Genomic DNA, 16,681 nt, shown 5'->3' on the forward strand with positions numbered 1-16,681 from the left:
ACAAAAACAAAAGGTAGAGAAAGAAGGAATTCACCACTTTTTTCCCATCTCACTAATTTGAGCTGAGACATTGCATCTTCTCTGGCCCTTGGACTGGGATTTACATCATGGGCTCCCTTGGTTCTCAAGTCTCCAGACTCAGACTGAATCAAATCACTGTCTTTTCAGATACATACACAATAGCCCTTCTACACTCCTAGCTCATATCATCATTCTGGAGGAAGCCATGCTAAGTAAGAGCCTAAGAACTTTCATTTTAGGGACTACTCATGAAGATCCACTCTCCTGGGTCTTAAGCCAAGCCCAGAAATAACAGGGGGGTCATGTTCATGTCTAAGATGAAAGCAAAGTCACCTGAAGAATTTCTGCTATTTCTTTCCTGTCTCCCCATTCCAACTTCGGGTCTGACTTAATACCTGTATCAAAGTAATTCTGGTAGAATTTGACTGAGGACCACAACCACAATATAGTCCCTTCATAAACACTCCTACTATTTTTTCCAAGATAGGTATAATTATTTTATTTACATATGGATTATATCTTCTGGTGTTTAAATCAATTAAAACCAAATTAAAGAATAGGACTAGTCAAGGCTATGGTTTTTCCAGTAGTCATGTATGGATGTGAGAGTTGGACTATAAAAAAAGCTGAGTGCCCAAGAATTGATGCTTTTGTACTGTGGTGTTGGAGAAGACCCTTGAGAGTCCCCTGGACTGCAAGGAGATCCAACCAGTCCATCCTAAAGGAGATCAGTCCTGGGTGTTCATTGGAAGGACTGATGCTGAAGCTGAAACTCCAATACTTTGGCCACCTGATGGGAAGAGCTGATTCATTGGAAAAGACCTTAATGCTGGGAAAGATTGAGGGCAGGAGGAGAAGGGGACGAAAGAGGATGAGATGGCTGGATGGCATCACCAACTCAATGAACATGAGTTGGGTGAACTCTGGGAGTTGGTAATGGACAGGAAGGCCTGGTGTTCTGCAGTCCATGGGGTCACAAAGAGTCGGACTGAACTGAGTGACTGAACTGAACTGAAAAAATAGAACTAGTCAAATTGCTTTAGGCATTGTTTAATTCTTAAAACAGAAAGTAAACGATTTATAAGAAATATTTCAAAGAAATATAACGATTGTTAAAAATAATACCTTTCTCTCGAGTTTCTGACAAAGTACTTAGCATGTATTATAGAGAGTTTTTAAGGATAATTTTAATTTTTAACATTAAAGTAAAACTGTACACACACACACATAGCATGACAGCATTCTTATAAGTCAGGTATTTTAATGTAAAGCTTTCAGGAAAGCACATATTAGGTGTTGAATAATTTGAAGACATGGCCTCTTTGATTATTACTGAAAGAATAGATTAGAAAAAAGCTAACCCCCAAACAGGATGTTACATAGACTGTTGCTTCTTTTCCAAACACTTCTCAATATCATCAAGCACTTGAACGGCAGCCTTTGGAATTCGAGTCCCAGGACCAAATACATTGGAAACACCAACTTCAAACAGAAATTCATAATCCTGTTGAAAGAATTTATTTTATTAATAGAAGAGACAGTATTTCTATTTCAAGAAAGTGAAACAAAAGGACAATGAATGCTGTCCTTTCTTCTTTATCCTCAGTGCCGCAAACTTTCTCATCTGGTACACTACTGGCATTTGGGGCTAAAAAAATCCTCCATGACTGGGTCTGCCCCAACCCTAACCCTTACACTCCAGGACATTAAAAGAATAAAAGACATTCTGCCCATTTCCCAAATACCTCAGTGTATTGTTTGTGGTGGGAAGCTGTATGGTCCACCAGCTGAGAACTTCTGGACCCTCAACCGTATTACCTCACCTAAATTTTTACTATTTGCCATGATTTGTGTTAAATTTAGTATCACATTATAGGTTCAGATTTACAGGCTATTTATTTCCTCCAAGGTGCTTTGTCTGCCGCTAGTGAACGGCAGTACTTTGAATCTGGCTTCATGCTGGAATTAGATTTTCTATAAATGAAAATTGTTGTTGTTGCTCAGTCACTCAGCTGTGTCCGACTCTGTGTGACCCCGTGGACTGCAGCAGGACAGGCTTCCCTATCCTTCACTATCTCCTGGAGTTTGCTCAAACTCATGTTAACTCATTTGAAAAAAATTCTCTGTTGTTGTTGCTGCCGTTTGTTAGTTTGTTTTAAACACAAAGTTTGAGTGAAAAAAGATTCCCAGGCACAAATATTGTTCCAGGCTTTAGATTGTTTTAACATCAGCGTATTTGGAGCTATATCAAGTTTAGGACATGCTTTAAAGCCCTAATCCTCATTCACTAGGGTGATCATATTTCCAGGACATCCTGGCTTGTGCTTACTATTGCAATACCTTTTCTTTCCATGAGTCTTTTTTTTTTTTTTTTTTAAGGTATAACTGACATTAGTTTCAGGTGTACAACCTAATGATTTAATATGTGTATACATTGTAAGATGATCACCATGGTAGATATAGTTAACATCTATTACCATAAATAAGTAAAAAAATTTTGTGTGTGCACATATGAGTTTAGAACTTTTAAGATTTACTGAAAACCATGTAACACTGAGCTCTTGGTAACTCTCTTAGTTACTTAGTACTTGAGGATTTCCCTGGTGGCTCAGTGGTCAAGAATCCCTCTGCCAATGCAGGAGATGTGGGTTCAATCCCTAGGTTGGGAAGGTCTCCTGGAGAAGGAAATGGCAACCCACTCCAGTATTCCTGCCTGAGATCTCATGGACAGAGGAGCCTGGAAGTCTACAGCCAAGGGGTAGCAAAAGAATCGGACACTGCCTAGCACCCAGACAACAACAACGTCCTCAGTCCTTGGTCTCTAAGTTACTCCTCAGTTACAAAGTTACTTGCTACTCTCTTAGTAACTTTCAAATATGCAGTGCAGTACTAGTAACCATGGTCACCACACTGTACATATATTCCCAGAACTCATTTGTTTTATAACTGAAAGCCTGTATCTTTTGGCCCCCTTTGCTCATTTCACCTTCCCTCTACCCGCTGCCTCTAGCAACCACCAATCTGTTCTTTCACATATAAGTAAGATCATGCCATATTTGCATCTCTCTGTCTGACTTTTTTCACTTAGCATAAAGCCCTCAGGGTCCACCCATGTTGTCATAAAATAAGGATTTTTTTTTATGGCTGAATAATATTCCTCTGTGGATGTGTGTGTCACATTTTCTTTATCCATCCATGTCCATGATGGACATTTAGATTATTTCCATGTCTTGAATATCGTAAATAATGCTGCTATGAACATGGGAGGGGGCAAATATATCTTTTCAGGCTAGTGTTTTTGTTTTCTTCAGATAAATATCCAGCATTAGAATTGCTGGATCATATATAGCTCTATTTTTAACTTTTTGAAAATTCTCTGTACTGTTCACCACAGTGGTTGCACCAATTTACATTCCCACCAACAGTGCATAAGAGTTCTCTTTTCTACATATCCTCAACAACACCTGTTAATTCTTGTCTTTTCGATGACAGCTATTCTAACAGATATGAGGTGATATCTCAATGTGGTTTTGATTTGCACATCCTTGATAATTAGTAATGTTGAGTATCTTTTCATGTACCTGTTGACCATTTGTCATCTTTGAAAAAATGTCTATTCAGATCTTCTGCCCAGTTTTTAATTGAATTGCTTGTTTTTGCAGCACCCTTTTAAGTAGTATCCATTTTTTATTCTCAAAACTGATCACATGAGATGATAAATTACATGGTCGTGCTAATTATCCCCCAAATACTTCTTTTCTGTCTCTATTATTTCCTTGTAATATTCTTGTAATACCATAATTCTGTAGTGGCACTTTACATATATTATTGCTATAAGCTCCACAATGGCAATGGTTAAATCATTTTGATTAACAGCCATACATTAGTGCTCTCTAATTTAAAAGCTAAGAGACTTTCAGCTGAATAATAGCATCATTTTATATATTTACTGAAAACAAGTAATGAGAAAAATGCATGGGTGTTAACTGATATCATTATATTAAAAAAGATGCCCATATTAACACACAAGTGTGTCATTATAAAAAATGATCCTTCATCTTTAAACTCATGAGGAAAAAGCACAGCAAACACCCACAGATGTTCTAGGTAATTTAAATATCCAGGGACTTCTATGATATATACGTCTTGGAAATGTCAGCCCCTTGTATACAGGCCTGCATTTCTTCTCAATTTGTTTTTTTTTTAACACCAAGAACATTTAGTATTGGAGTATAACCAAAAAGAATGTTGTGGTACTTTCAGATGAATAGCAAAGGGACTCAGCCACGCATATACATATATCCATTCTCCCCCAAACTCCCTACCATCCTGGCTGGCATCAATTGAAAAATGCCACTACTTTGTACTGCCTAATTATTTTGGGTCTTACATTTTAATATAATGCCTAAGAGCTTAGGTATTAATATTATGGGCTCTAAAACCACAATACAGATATAAGTGTTCCATAGTCAGACAGTAATAAAGAATTAAAGCCCTTTATATTCTCAAATAATAAACTATACTTATCAAAATAAGAGGCAAATGTGCTAACAAAAACAGCTTTGTGTTGACTAATAAATAAAAATTAAATAGTCACTCAGTCGTATCTGATGAGCCACGAGGCTCGTCTGTCCACGGAATTCTCAAGGCAAGAATACTAGAGTGGGTAGGCATTCTCTTCTCCAAGGGATCTTCCCCATCCAGGCACTAAACCTGGGTCTCCTGCACTGCAGGCGGATTCTTTACCATCTGAGCCACAAGGGAACGAAACCACTTTTGTGTTGACTATACCACATTAAGTATTGCTTTGTTAGAAAGAAGTAATACACAGCTTGGTTGCCAGTCCCACATTATAACCAACCTCACAAGCTCATACGTATGTATTTTCTCAATTCTTAAGTAGTGTATACAATCATTATTTTATATTCTTAATTGTAGCAGAAGGAGAAAAACTGTAGACATGGGCACCAAGTCACATTTCACTGACAGGTTCCTGCTATATAGCAGTGGGGCCTTTGTAGTACGTACGGTCATATGCTTAGGAGCAATCTCATATACAGTTCTTGTAACTCAATATTTTTTCCATTCTCAGTAAAAACACAATTTGATATTATTAAAAACTGGATTGGAAATAGACCCAGGTTATACCTTAACTATTTTAACTGATTGGTAAGGTCATATATCTGGGTTGGGACGATCCCCTGGAAAAGGGATAGGCTACCCACTCCAGTATTCACAGGCTTCCCGGGTGACTCAGATGGTGAAGAATCTACCTGCAATGCGGGAGACCTGGGTTCAATCCCTGGGTTGGGAAGATCCCCAAAAGGAGGGCATGGCAACTCACTCCAGTATTCTTGCCTGGAGAATCCCCATGGACAGAGGAGTCTGGCGGGCTACAGTCCGTGGGTCACAAAGAGTCGGACATGACTAAGCGACTAAGCACACACAGCACAAGGTTGTATATGGACAGCGTCCCTGTCTCCTTAATAAATTAATTGTTACCTAGCATCCATTTATCTTTTCCTAAGAGGATTCTCATTCTTGTTCTAGAATCCACATCTCCATTCAGCCATAATTTTCAGGACAGGCTGATTCCATTTATGTCTGAATTAGGTGTCTTTGGCTCTCAGAAAACAATATTCCAATTGAATTAGCTTCATTAAAAAGGGGGTTTTATAGGGCCATGTAATTGATACAGTGCTAAGTTAGGGCAGCATTCAGGGATGGGGATATGGAGGAAATGAACAAGCTAGCAACTCTGAAACAACAGAAGCAAGTGCTACGGACTGATCAGCTAAAGGACTGACTTCACTGCCAGGATGAGGGATGTTCACATTTTCCCTGGGGAGCACTGATAGCCTCACTGTGTGTTCACCATTCTTCTCTATTCCAGTTGTGAGATTTTATTACTTTTAGCCTTTCCTTTTCCATCAGTGCTTCCTGAATATGAAGAAGACAGATCTCTATCTAAGTGACTAATTTGGAGAGAGGCAACTCTCTCATAGAAGCATTATATATTATTAAATTATGCATACTGAGGGCTTCCCAGGTGATGCTAGTGGTGAAGAACCCACCTGCCAATGCAGGTAGACCTAAGAGACACAAGTTCAATCCCTGGGTCGGGAAGATACCCTGGAGGAGGTAATGGCAACCACTCCAATGTTCTTGCCTAGAGAATCCCGTAGACAGAGGATGGACTACAGTCCATGGGGTCGCAAAGAGTTGGACATGACTGAAGCAACTTAGCACGCATGCATGCATACTGAATTATAATATAGTCTAAACAGAAAATAACACTGACCACTTTTGTAGAATTTACTTAGTAGAAGCACTAGGAAATAATTTGGTTCTAATTTGGCTCGAACTCTGCAACACATTTTTAGAGAAAGCATACAGTAAATTAAATAATTACATACAAACTACTGTTACTCAGCAGTCCCAGTACAGGACTAGAAAATGTAGGAGATGGAAATACCTGTGGAGGTATCACTCCCCCACACATGACAAGAATATCTGGCCGTCCAAGGGCGTTGAGTTCCTTGATGAGCTCAGGAACTAGGGTCTTGTGCCCGGCGGCGAGGGTGCTCACGCCCACGGTGTGCACGTCTGCATCCACAGCCTGCTGGGCCACCTCCCGGGGAGTCTGAACAGTTACAGAGTGAAGACGCAAGTCAGCATTAACCCCAACAAGTGTTTCTAAAGTGTTGTAACTACTTCAGTCGACATTCCAAAATTTTTCTCATTAAAAATCTTGATGTGAATATAACTTCATATTTCACCATTCTCAAATACCACCTCATCCAATTGTTGCAATAAACACCAGTGCTATGTCTGCTTCTAGCTCTACCATCTATCAATTAAATTTAAGTTATATCAAGATGAAGTTCCCCACAAAATCTTTAAGATAAAGTGGGGATATAGGCAAAATATATTATCTCTTCATTATAATTTTTTAAAAAATACATCTGTTGTCTTCATTACCAACATTAACTGAGAGGTAACATGTGATAGGATCTAGAAAGAATTAAAGATTGAAAAAAAAAAAGAATTAAAGATTGAACTTAAAATGCAACATAAAAAGTGAACCTTTGGATTAAAAATTGAATGACAAGACACAAGATGGTGGGCTATGGAGCACCAGGACCTTGTTCTTCCATGGAAATATGAAATTAACGGTAATATATGGAGCAAACCAGGGCTTCCCTGGTGGCTCAGATAGTAAAAGAATCTGCCTGCAATGCAAGAGACACACGTTCAATCCCTGGGTCAGGAAGATCTCCTGGAGAAGGGAATGGCTACTCACTCTAGTATTTTTGCCTGGAGAATTCCATGGACAGAGGAGAGCTTGGCAAGCTACAGTCCATGGGGTCAAAAAGAGTCAGACACATCTGAGCGAATAACAATCTCACTTTCACTTCATGGAGCAAAATAACAGGAGAATTGAAGAAACTAGTTAAGGGGCTATAGCATCCAGGGAAGTGTATAAACAAGAGAAGGGATGGTTCAGGTGAGGCCATGTCTCTCATTTATTATCTTAGTTTACTACTGGGATATAAAATTATAAAGGATGTTTTCAAACATTCAATTATGAATTAACAAAGATCACATCTCCTTTGTTATGAGTCCATGACATTGCTTTGATAATGTACATGAATTTAAATCATTTCATATAAAAAAAAGTACCTACATGTCTCTCATGGTACATACAATGTAAATCAAGACAACTAGGAAGGATAAGACCATCTGAGAAACCACTGCAAAATTATAAGCAGAAAAAATACTATAAAAATTTGTGAATTTTCTTGGAGTTTGGCAAGATTTTAAGACTCAAAATTTTAGTGCAAAAACAAAGGATTCTATATTCATTAATTCCTTCTTCCAGTAGTCATGTACGGATGTGAAAGTTGGACTATAAAGAAAGCTGAGGCCCAAGAACTGATGCTTTTGAACTGTGGTGTTGGAGAAGACTCTTGAGAGTCCCTTGGACTGCAAGGAGATCCAACCAGTCCATCCTAAAGGAGATCAGTCCTGGGTATTCATTGGAAAGACTAATGCTGAAGCTGAAACTCCCATACTTTGGCCACCTGATGGGAAGAGCTGACTCATTTGAAAAAACCCTGATGCTGGGAAAGATTGAAGGCAGGAGGAGAAGGACGACAGAGGACGAGATGGTTGGATGGCATCACTGACTCAATGGACATGAGTTTGAGTAAACTCCAGGAGCTGGTGGACAGGGAGGCCTGGAGTACTGCGGTTCATCGGGTCACAAAGAGTCGGACACGGCTGAGCGACTGAACCAAACTGATATTCATTAATGGAACCACATTTAAGAAGATCCCAAGGAAAGTCATATAACATATTGGTAAAACGTTGAGTCTGTGAAAAATATTAACATGAAATTAAAACCTTTTAAAAATGTGCATATTCTTGCTATTGATTTCTTAAAAATAAGGCATTTAATTTAAGCATGATTTGTTATTCATATCATCCATGCTACCAAGATTTATCAGATTAAAACTCCATTTGAATAATTCAGTTCCATGCCTTATGTTTATATAAGTCAAACTGGAAATTATCAAATGTTGCAATTTTTAAAATATCAAATCTAATATTTTTATTTAATCAGTCATCAAAGTACCACATGATTGTACCTTCAGCTACAGATAACGATAAATATTTTTTATAATTATTTTTTAAAATGATGCAGAATTATGGTAACAAAGCTGATGGTACTAAAAGACAAATTATATTTTTAGAGATGGTATTTGATGGGGAAATGAACTTTCAGTTATTTGTAAAATTTCTTTAGGTTCCAACGGCTGACAACAATTTTTTAAAATTCTTTTGTTTTATGAAAAAACATTTCCCAAAAGCTAACCACTAAATATTTGCATTATATTTGGTCACTATTTAAAATAAGCAAACAAATAAACTACAGCAAAGGGATAGCAAAGTGTGAGTAAGAAAATAGAATGGAAAAGTATTGAACTTAGAAGACTGAAAGCAAACTAAATACATTGTATACAATTTATTTAATATGAAATATATTTAAGATTCTTAACAAAACTCACATTAAATGTGTCAGACTCTAAACAATTTACATATTTATCTACCAATACAGTTTAAGGACACATACCCAGAAGTCTGGGCTAACTCTTTATCGTAAGAATTTTTTCTAGCTTTTGTGAGCAACATCTTAAAATCCCAAACAGGAAAACTAATGGAAGACTCAATAAAGGCTGGGCCTCAAGAGTAAGGTTTACTTCTTTCCCAATAAAAATTCAGGGAATACTCTTTAGTCTTCATTTCAGTTGACCTATCTGCAGCAGGTAACAACAGCACTTGAAATTCCTCCCAACAGTTTTCAATACCTGAAAAAGAGGACCAATATCCACATCGAAACCAAGGTCAGCAAATCCTGTAGCAATAACCTTTGCTCCTCTGTCATGTCCATCTTGTCCCATTTTTGCCACAAGAAGACGAGGTCTGCGACCTTCACGTTCCATGAACTTCTCAACCCTAAGGAACATTTTAAAATATATTTTAAGGCTTAAGAGTCCTAAAAAAAAAAAAAGAAAAGAAAAGACAGTTTAGTGTTAGCAGGTGTGAGTATCACTTCTAGAAAGAAACCTTCAGGACAGGAAGTCAGTAAAGAAATAGCATCACAGACCTTCAAGATTATGATGTTATAGAAGAGTTATATTTAAGGGGCTAGCAAATAAAAGTGAGAATAAAGGCATTAGATACCAAAAATTAAATAAAATATAACAGTTATACATTAATTGCCCAAAGGTAAGATAAAACTATAATTTACCTGCAGCAAATCTTTCAAGTTCATATAAAAACACCTAATCTGTTTATTCATATTTTATTAATACCTTTGTTTTACATCAAGAACTCAATTAAAGCCTGAATGTTTACCATCTCCCACCCTAGAAGAGAATTTGAAAGACTGTAAGTCTGTAACACTGAGAACATCACAGTGAAGCAAGATGAGAAAACAACAACTTTACAACTTCTTAAGACAGTCTCCAGAGTAATGCAGAAATAGTAAAATATTAACTAAAAAATGCCTTCAGAATTATTTGTACATATTCTTGACTCACTAACTGTTTTGGACTGTCCATATCTCACTTACCATTCACAAGTGTGAACTCCTCCAAGTGGCCTCAATGTGATATCTTATGATAATGTATTATCAAAATAGTTGCTTGCTTAAGTCAATAAATGTACGCCCCAGATTAAAAAGCACTAAGAAACAAATTTACTTTTGTTAAAAGAAAAAAACACGTGCCATTTTGATGACTTTCACCTTGGCTGTTCTGATATTTATCTCATATATGAGTAGTGACATAATTGTGGAAAATTTATTACAGAGGCTGAGAAAACCAATCATCAGGAAGCTACTCCTCACACTACAGAAACATGGTCAGTTTATAGTAATTCATATTTCCAGCTCATGTTGGACTGTGTTACTTACTGTCAGTTCAGTAATGACTGATTTTAACTTATTCATAGATGGCAACCAAATATTTACTTTCAAATAGGAAAAGCAAATATTTTATAATTATTTGAGGGATTAAACAATGTAAATAAAAGCTAAGCAAATATAAAAGTGTACCATCTTCAGGAGATTGAAATCTAAGTCCCTGGAGGATGTGAAGCAATATCAACATTAATTAAACAAACATTTGCTTTAAATGAGAAACTCCTAAAGGGGACTGTGGTCAAAGTTCAAAATATTATTTTAGTAAAGCTACAGATTAAGGAAAAAAGTATAAGTCAAATATCAATATTTTCCAGTGGTATGTGAGAAAATTAAGCCCACAGTAGATACATGAGAACCGTGTTAACAGAAAAGATGGCATTCTGGTTCAAGAAATCTCACACATTACCTTTTGATAGCAAATGATATCTCTTTACTTTCTCCAAATTCCTGGCGATACGCTCCACTCACCATACGATCATTAGCTTTATGTTCACCAAATACCTTTTTCATGGCATCTGTGATTTCTCCAACTGTACATCTAAAATATTAAATGGAGGTTCTGACATCATCACTATTTGGGGTATAATATTTATCTTAATATTCAATATACTTAGACATATTTTATTACCACTGTCAAAAACCTAAATCTGAATGCTCTTTACTGCATTCATGACTGCATCTTTCCTCAGAATACTTACGAAAAAAAATACTCTGGATACCTTTATACAATGTGATCTCTTTTCAACATTTGTCAACTGAAAAATGACCAAATGACCTAAAAACTACTAATAGACAAGTATCTAAACGTTACTGAGCAATTCACTACTTAGCAATATAAATGGGCAAAGAGCAATATTCCCAGTGAGTTTTTCTTTGACAAAAAGTAAATCTTTTATTAATAGCATATTTCATTTTTATTAATTCATTCAACATGTACTGAGTACCTAATATGGGGCAAGCACTGGTAAGTGCTAAAGATATAGTGATAAATACAACCAAAAACAAAAACATACTCTTGCAGAGCATATCACCCAGTCTGAGTATACACACAGTACACTAACAAACAAATAAATAAGATAATTTCATATGGTAGTAAGTACTATAAAGTCATTAAAATAGGCAAAATAGAATGAGGTGCTTGAGAAAGCTGTTTTAAAGCAGTTGAAGACATGAAGATACAGCTTTTGAACTAAGATCTAAATGATGAGAAAGAGAAACTCAAGGGAACTTAAGAAGGAAAAGTGTTTGAAAAAGGAAATGCTAAATGCAATGACTCTGAGAAGTAGGAAAATATATGTTATGTGCTAAAAACAGAAAGAAGGAAATTGGGGACACTAATAAAGGAAGCAGGATAAGACAAGGTCAGAGAAGCAGGCAAGAGTTACATTCAGCCGTCTTACGAGCCATAGTAAGATTAGGGTTTAATTTAAAAGGAATGGGATTCCTCAGTGTGTATGCCCAGAAGTGGGATTGGTGGGTCATATGGCAGTTCTATTTCCAGTTTTTTAAGAAATCTCCACACTGTTTTCCATAGCGGCTGTACTAGTTGGCATTCCCACCAACAGTGTAAGAGGGTTCCCTTTTCTCCACATGCACCCCAATGTTCATCGCAGCACTGTTTATAATAGCCAGGACATGGAAGCAACCTAGATGCCCATCAGCAGATGAATGGATAAGGAAGCTGTGGTACATATACACCATGGAATATTACTCAGCCATTAAAAAGAATTCATTTGAATCAGTTCTAATGAGATGGATGAAGCTGGAGCCCATTATACAGAGTGAAGTAAGCCAGAAAGATAAAGAACATTACAGCATACTAACACATATATATGGAATTTAGAAAGGTGATAACGATAACCCTATATGCAAAACAGAAAAAGAGACACAGAAATACAGAACAGACTTTTGAACTCTGTGGGAGAAGGTGAGGGTGGGATATTTCAAAAGAACAGCATGTATACTATCTATGGTGAAACAGATCACCAGCCCAGGTGGGATGCATGAGACAAGTGCTCCGGCCTGGTGCACTGGGAAGACCCAGAGGAATCGGGTGGAGAGGGAGGTGGGAGGGGGGATCGGGATTGGGAATACATGTAAATCCATGGCTGATTCATATCAATGTATGACAAACCCACTGGAAAAAAAAAATAATAATAATAAAAAAATAAAATAAAATAAAAGGAATGGGAGACCATTGAAGGATTTTAAGCAGAGAAGTCATCTTATTTCTTTTAAGAAATTAAAACTGAAAAACAAACAAAAAAGTTACATTCTATTCATTCTATCCCTTAAGCAGCTGAAACAACTTAAGAGTTCATTAATTATATTAATTATATTAAGCAATAAACAATAAAAGCAAAACCAGTTTCTTTAGTGACATCATCATATTGGGAGAAAAGATTTTGCAGGGTCACTTGCTTTTCTGCATGTTCTGTAAGGCAAAGGACTAACTGCCTTTATTCTAGACTAACTTTTCAAAGATGTCCACATAGTACACAGCTCAGGAAGAGAGAGATACTGTCCACCTTTGACAAAGGGCAGGTTTGCTTATTGTGAGCATACTAATGTTTTCCTATACTTGAAAGAACATCAAATTTGAACCTGTAAATCAGTGACATTGATTTATTACAAGAGCTTCAAATGTCCTGAGCCACAGGGAAATATAGCTATTAATATACTGCATGCAAAGTGGATGAATGTTTTTAAAACACAGATATTTAAGAAAAAAAAAGAATTAATTTTATTTTGGTTTCCAATTATTTTCTTTTATGTTCACATGGTTTATAGAGTCAATCTCTTATTTAAGACTGATTCTGAAAAGCTAAACTGGTCAACTTTTAGTATTTGGAAAACTTCAAACTTACATATCCTTTACCTTGCTCGAGTTGCATCTACAGCAAGAGCGAGAATATTCCCATCTCCACTGGCAGCACAGGCAGTCAGAGCATCGAGACACCGTTCAGCCAAAGCCTGATCCCTAGTGGATTTGACCTTACAGAAACAGGTAGGGAAGGGGACAGTTTGTGTGATTAGAAAATAAAACAGAGATCAGATTATACCTACACACACATACACACACACACACACACACATATACACATACATACACACACACATGTATCATATGGAAACTGTTTCAAAATCCTAACTTCAAAAGCAAAATAAAAAAAAAAGAGAGACAACATGTATCCTACATTTGGTATTCATTTCATTTATTCACTCCCTCAACGTTTAAGAACTTCCTAAAGTAATGGCAAATTCTATATAACACTGATAATTCAGAAACAATCAGGGCAATAATAAATAATAGTGCTGACCCTCCCAAGTACCTAAGAGATCAAACTTAGAAATATCTTAGTTATATAATAGTTTATTAGCTCTGGACCCAACCACATGCCTAAACAAAGTTACCTAAAATTCAACTTTTTACAAGTTTTCACATCTGTATGAGTCTAAAATATGATACTGCTTAAGATGCCACTAAAATTTTATCATATTTATAAGCAGAGGTGGATTAGAAAATTTATATTAAAGGCAAAGAACAAACCAAATCCATTATCATTACTGAATTTCTCACTGTTATCTAAAAATGTTATATTATCATTTATGGTAACTGCATGCCCTCAAGTTGTGAGTTTAAGAAAATTTAAGTACAAGAGAGGAAACAAGGAGTTTTCCAAATATAATAAATATTGAGATTTTTGTGGTCACTGGAAATAGAATGCTACATCCTAAATAACACTCTTTAGAAAAAAAAAAGGCAAAAATGTAGGGGAGGAACAATTAACTCCTGAATGAGGGTGTAAAAAGAAATAATATTAAACATCTGCCATTAACTCTAATAGAAAAAACAAACGGAAGATGAATGTTCTGCGTATAGTCTAACCGGACAAAGTCTATTAGATTCTTAAAAGAATACTTGAACTGAGGGGGGGGGAAAGTGCTATCTTAATCACAAGGATAGTAAACAGAGAAAATCATTAAGGAACTTCAACTTTCCTGCCTTAGAAATAGCAGTAATTACTAAAGCCAGAGATTATGAGACAAAGTAGCTCCATACAATAGAAACATAGAGGTTACAACAATAAGAATTAATATGTTTTATCTATTTTAGTACTTCGTATATTTTGGTTCATCTCAGTAAGAAACTGGAAATAAAAAATTATACCAGTACTCTAGTTCCAATCAAAACAAACATCTTTCATTCTAAATTATATCTTACTGAAACACTATTCATATATATTTGAATTAAAAAAAAATTGAAAGCAAATAATTCTTTCATAGTAGTATCAGGAACACAAAAATAAATTACAGTGAGAAGACCTGGGTTCAAATATGGACTCTGAACTTAATCTTGTTTTTAACTTTGAGCTGCATAACCATCTAAGCCTTACTTCAAATCAATAAATTATTGATTTATTATTATTATGGAGCAGTTTTTAATAAGAAGGGCTTCCCTGGTGGCTCAGAGGTTAAAGCGTCTGCCTCCAATGCGGGAGACTCGGGTTCGATCCCTGGGTCGGGAAGATCCCCTGGAGAAGGAAGTGGTAACCCACTCCAGCATTCTTGCCTGGAGAATCCCATGGACGGAGGAGCCTGGTGGGCTACAGTCCAAGGGGTCGCAAAGAGTCGGACACGACTGAGAGACTTCACTTTCACAAGTTTCACAGAGGCAGATATTATGATTAAAAAGGTGAATGTTTAATATCAACAAACTTAGATTTGCCTAATTATTTATCCTGGGCAAGTTTCTCAATCTCCCTTATCTTCAGTTTCTTTATCTCTAAAATGTTGGGAAATAATACACACCTCACATGGTGGTTGTAACAATAGAGCAGGACATGTGAGGGCGTGGACAGTGCCCAGCATACCAAAAAAAAAAAAAAAAATTCAAAATATGATACCTGTTATTACCTTCTTAAGTTTTTCAATCTGCTTATTACGCACTGAAGTATTATCTATTGCCAAAACATCCACAGATTCTTCTTTTTCCAACTGGTACTTATTTACTCCAACAATTACTTCAGAACCTGTCAATTTCCCAGAGGAAAATAATATGTAGATTCTATTCACAAATAATTGTCTAACAGTAATGCTCTGATCATCACATACTTTTCTTATAAGTTTGATATTTTTAAGTAGTATTCTTAACTCTTAATAGACATCAATAAAGATCAGCGAATACCAATATGGAATAAGGGTAGAAGGGGAAAAGACGAGTATATATCAGAATATCTGTAAGGGAGGATTTTTCTTATTCTCCCAAACTTTCCCAGAGCTTCTGATAAACTCTCTTCTAACACTACAAAATTAAGGCAGTAGTAGCAGCTACCATCTAAGATTTATAAGGTAGAAGATAAATGTGCAAGAGCTTTTCTAGTAGTTTAATTCCCTTACAGCCAACCATTTTTAAACAAACCAAAAAAACTTTAAAATTTATAAACGATAAACTAGAATTACAAACTCTGCTTTATAATGCCTCCAAATATACTTTATACATGTTTTCCCATGTGTATCCAGGCATGCAAAAATACAAACAGAGATAGATACATATAGATTCATGAGAAACATTTTATCCAAGTTTCACTTATTCATAACTTTTGTTCTATTAACTATACATGCTATCTTCAAATAGAAATTAATATTTCTTTTTAAATACTGCATTTCACATAAAAGCTTTTCTACTTTGTCTTACCAGAATCTATTCTAGCTTGTCTTCGGGCAGCACATTCTTCAATTCGAAGCTTAGGTATTCCCTCTGCTACAGCTTTGGCCATTCCGCCCATCTCTTCAATTTCATTAATGAGCTAATAAGAAAAATACATTAATAAAACTAGAAGAGAATATGAAAATATTTTAATAAATAGTACAAACATGTTATGCTATGTAAATACTAAAGTTAATAAAATTATAAATTATTTTAGTGGTAAATGTTTCTTGAGAAAAGAAGTAAGTTAACAAGAGCACTGATTAGAAATTCTGCAGCGCTAACAATACTGTGTGATAGATTTGAAAGTTGCTGAGAGAGTAGATCTTTAAAGTTCTCATCACAAGAAAAACTATGTGTAGTAATGGATGTTAACCAAACTTATTCAGATAATTCTTTAACAATATATACAAATATTAAATTCTTACATTGTACACTTTAAACTAACACACTGCAAATAT

At 35.9% G+C, this 16,681-nt stretch overlaps 1 protein-coding gene across 4 annotated transcripts in view; it reads right to left on the bottom strand.

Moving 5' to 3' along the window:
• Window positions 1-1,055: 1,055 nt before the first annotated feature.
• The window catches only part of MMUT (methylmalonyl-CoA mutase), a 33,682-nt gene continuing 18,056 nt past the window's right edge, over window positions 1,056-16,681 (bottom strand). For all 4 annotated transcript variants that reach the window (XM_043907688.1, XM_043907689.1, XM_043907686.1 and 1 more), the window contains exons 7-13: window positions 16,209-16,320; window positions 15,428-15,543; window positions 13,389-13,504; window positions 10,917-11,048; window positions 9,393-9,540; window positions 6,497-6,664; window positions 1,056-1,525 (exon numbers count right to left, since the gene is read on the bottom strand). In XM_043907688.1, coding sequence (XP_043763623.1) covers window positions 1,397-1,525; window positions 6,497-6,664; window positions 9,393-9,540; window positions 10,917-11,048; window positions 13,389-13,504; window positions 15,428-15,543; window positions 16,209-16,320 — 921 coding nt within the window. In that variant the 3' untranslated portion in view covers window positions 1,056-1,396. The remainder of the gene's footprint in view (window positions 1,526-6,496; window positions 6,665-9,392; window positions 9,541-10,916; window positions 11,049-13,388; window positions 13,505-15,427; window positions 15,544-16,208; window positions 16,321-16,681) is intronic.

This window comes from Cervus elaphus, chromosome 7 (assembly GCF_910594005.1).
Source record: "Cervus elaphus chromosome 7, mCerEla1.1, whole genome shotgun sequence".
Classification (NCBI taxonomy): Eukaryota; Metazoa; Chordata; class Mammalia; order Artiodactyla; family Cervidae; genus Cervus; species Cervus elaphus.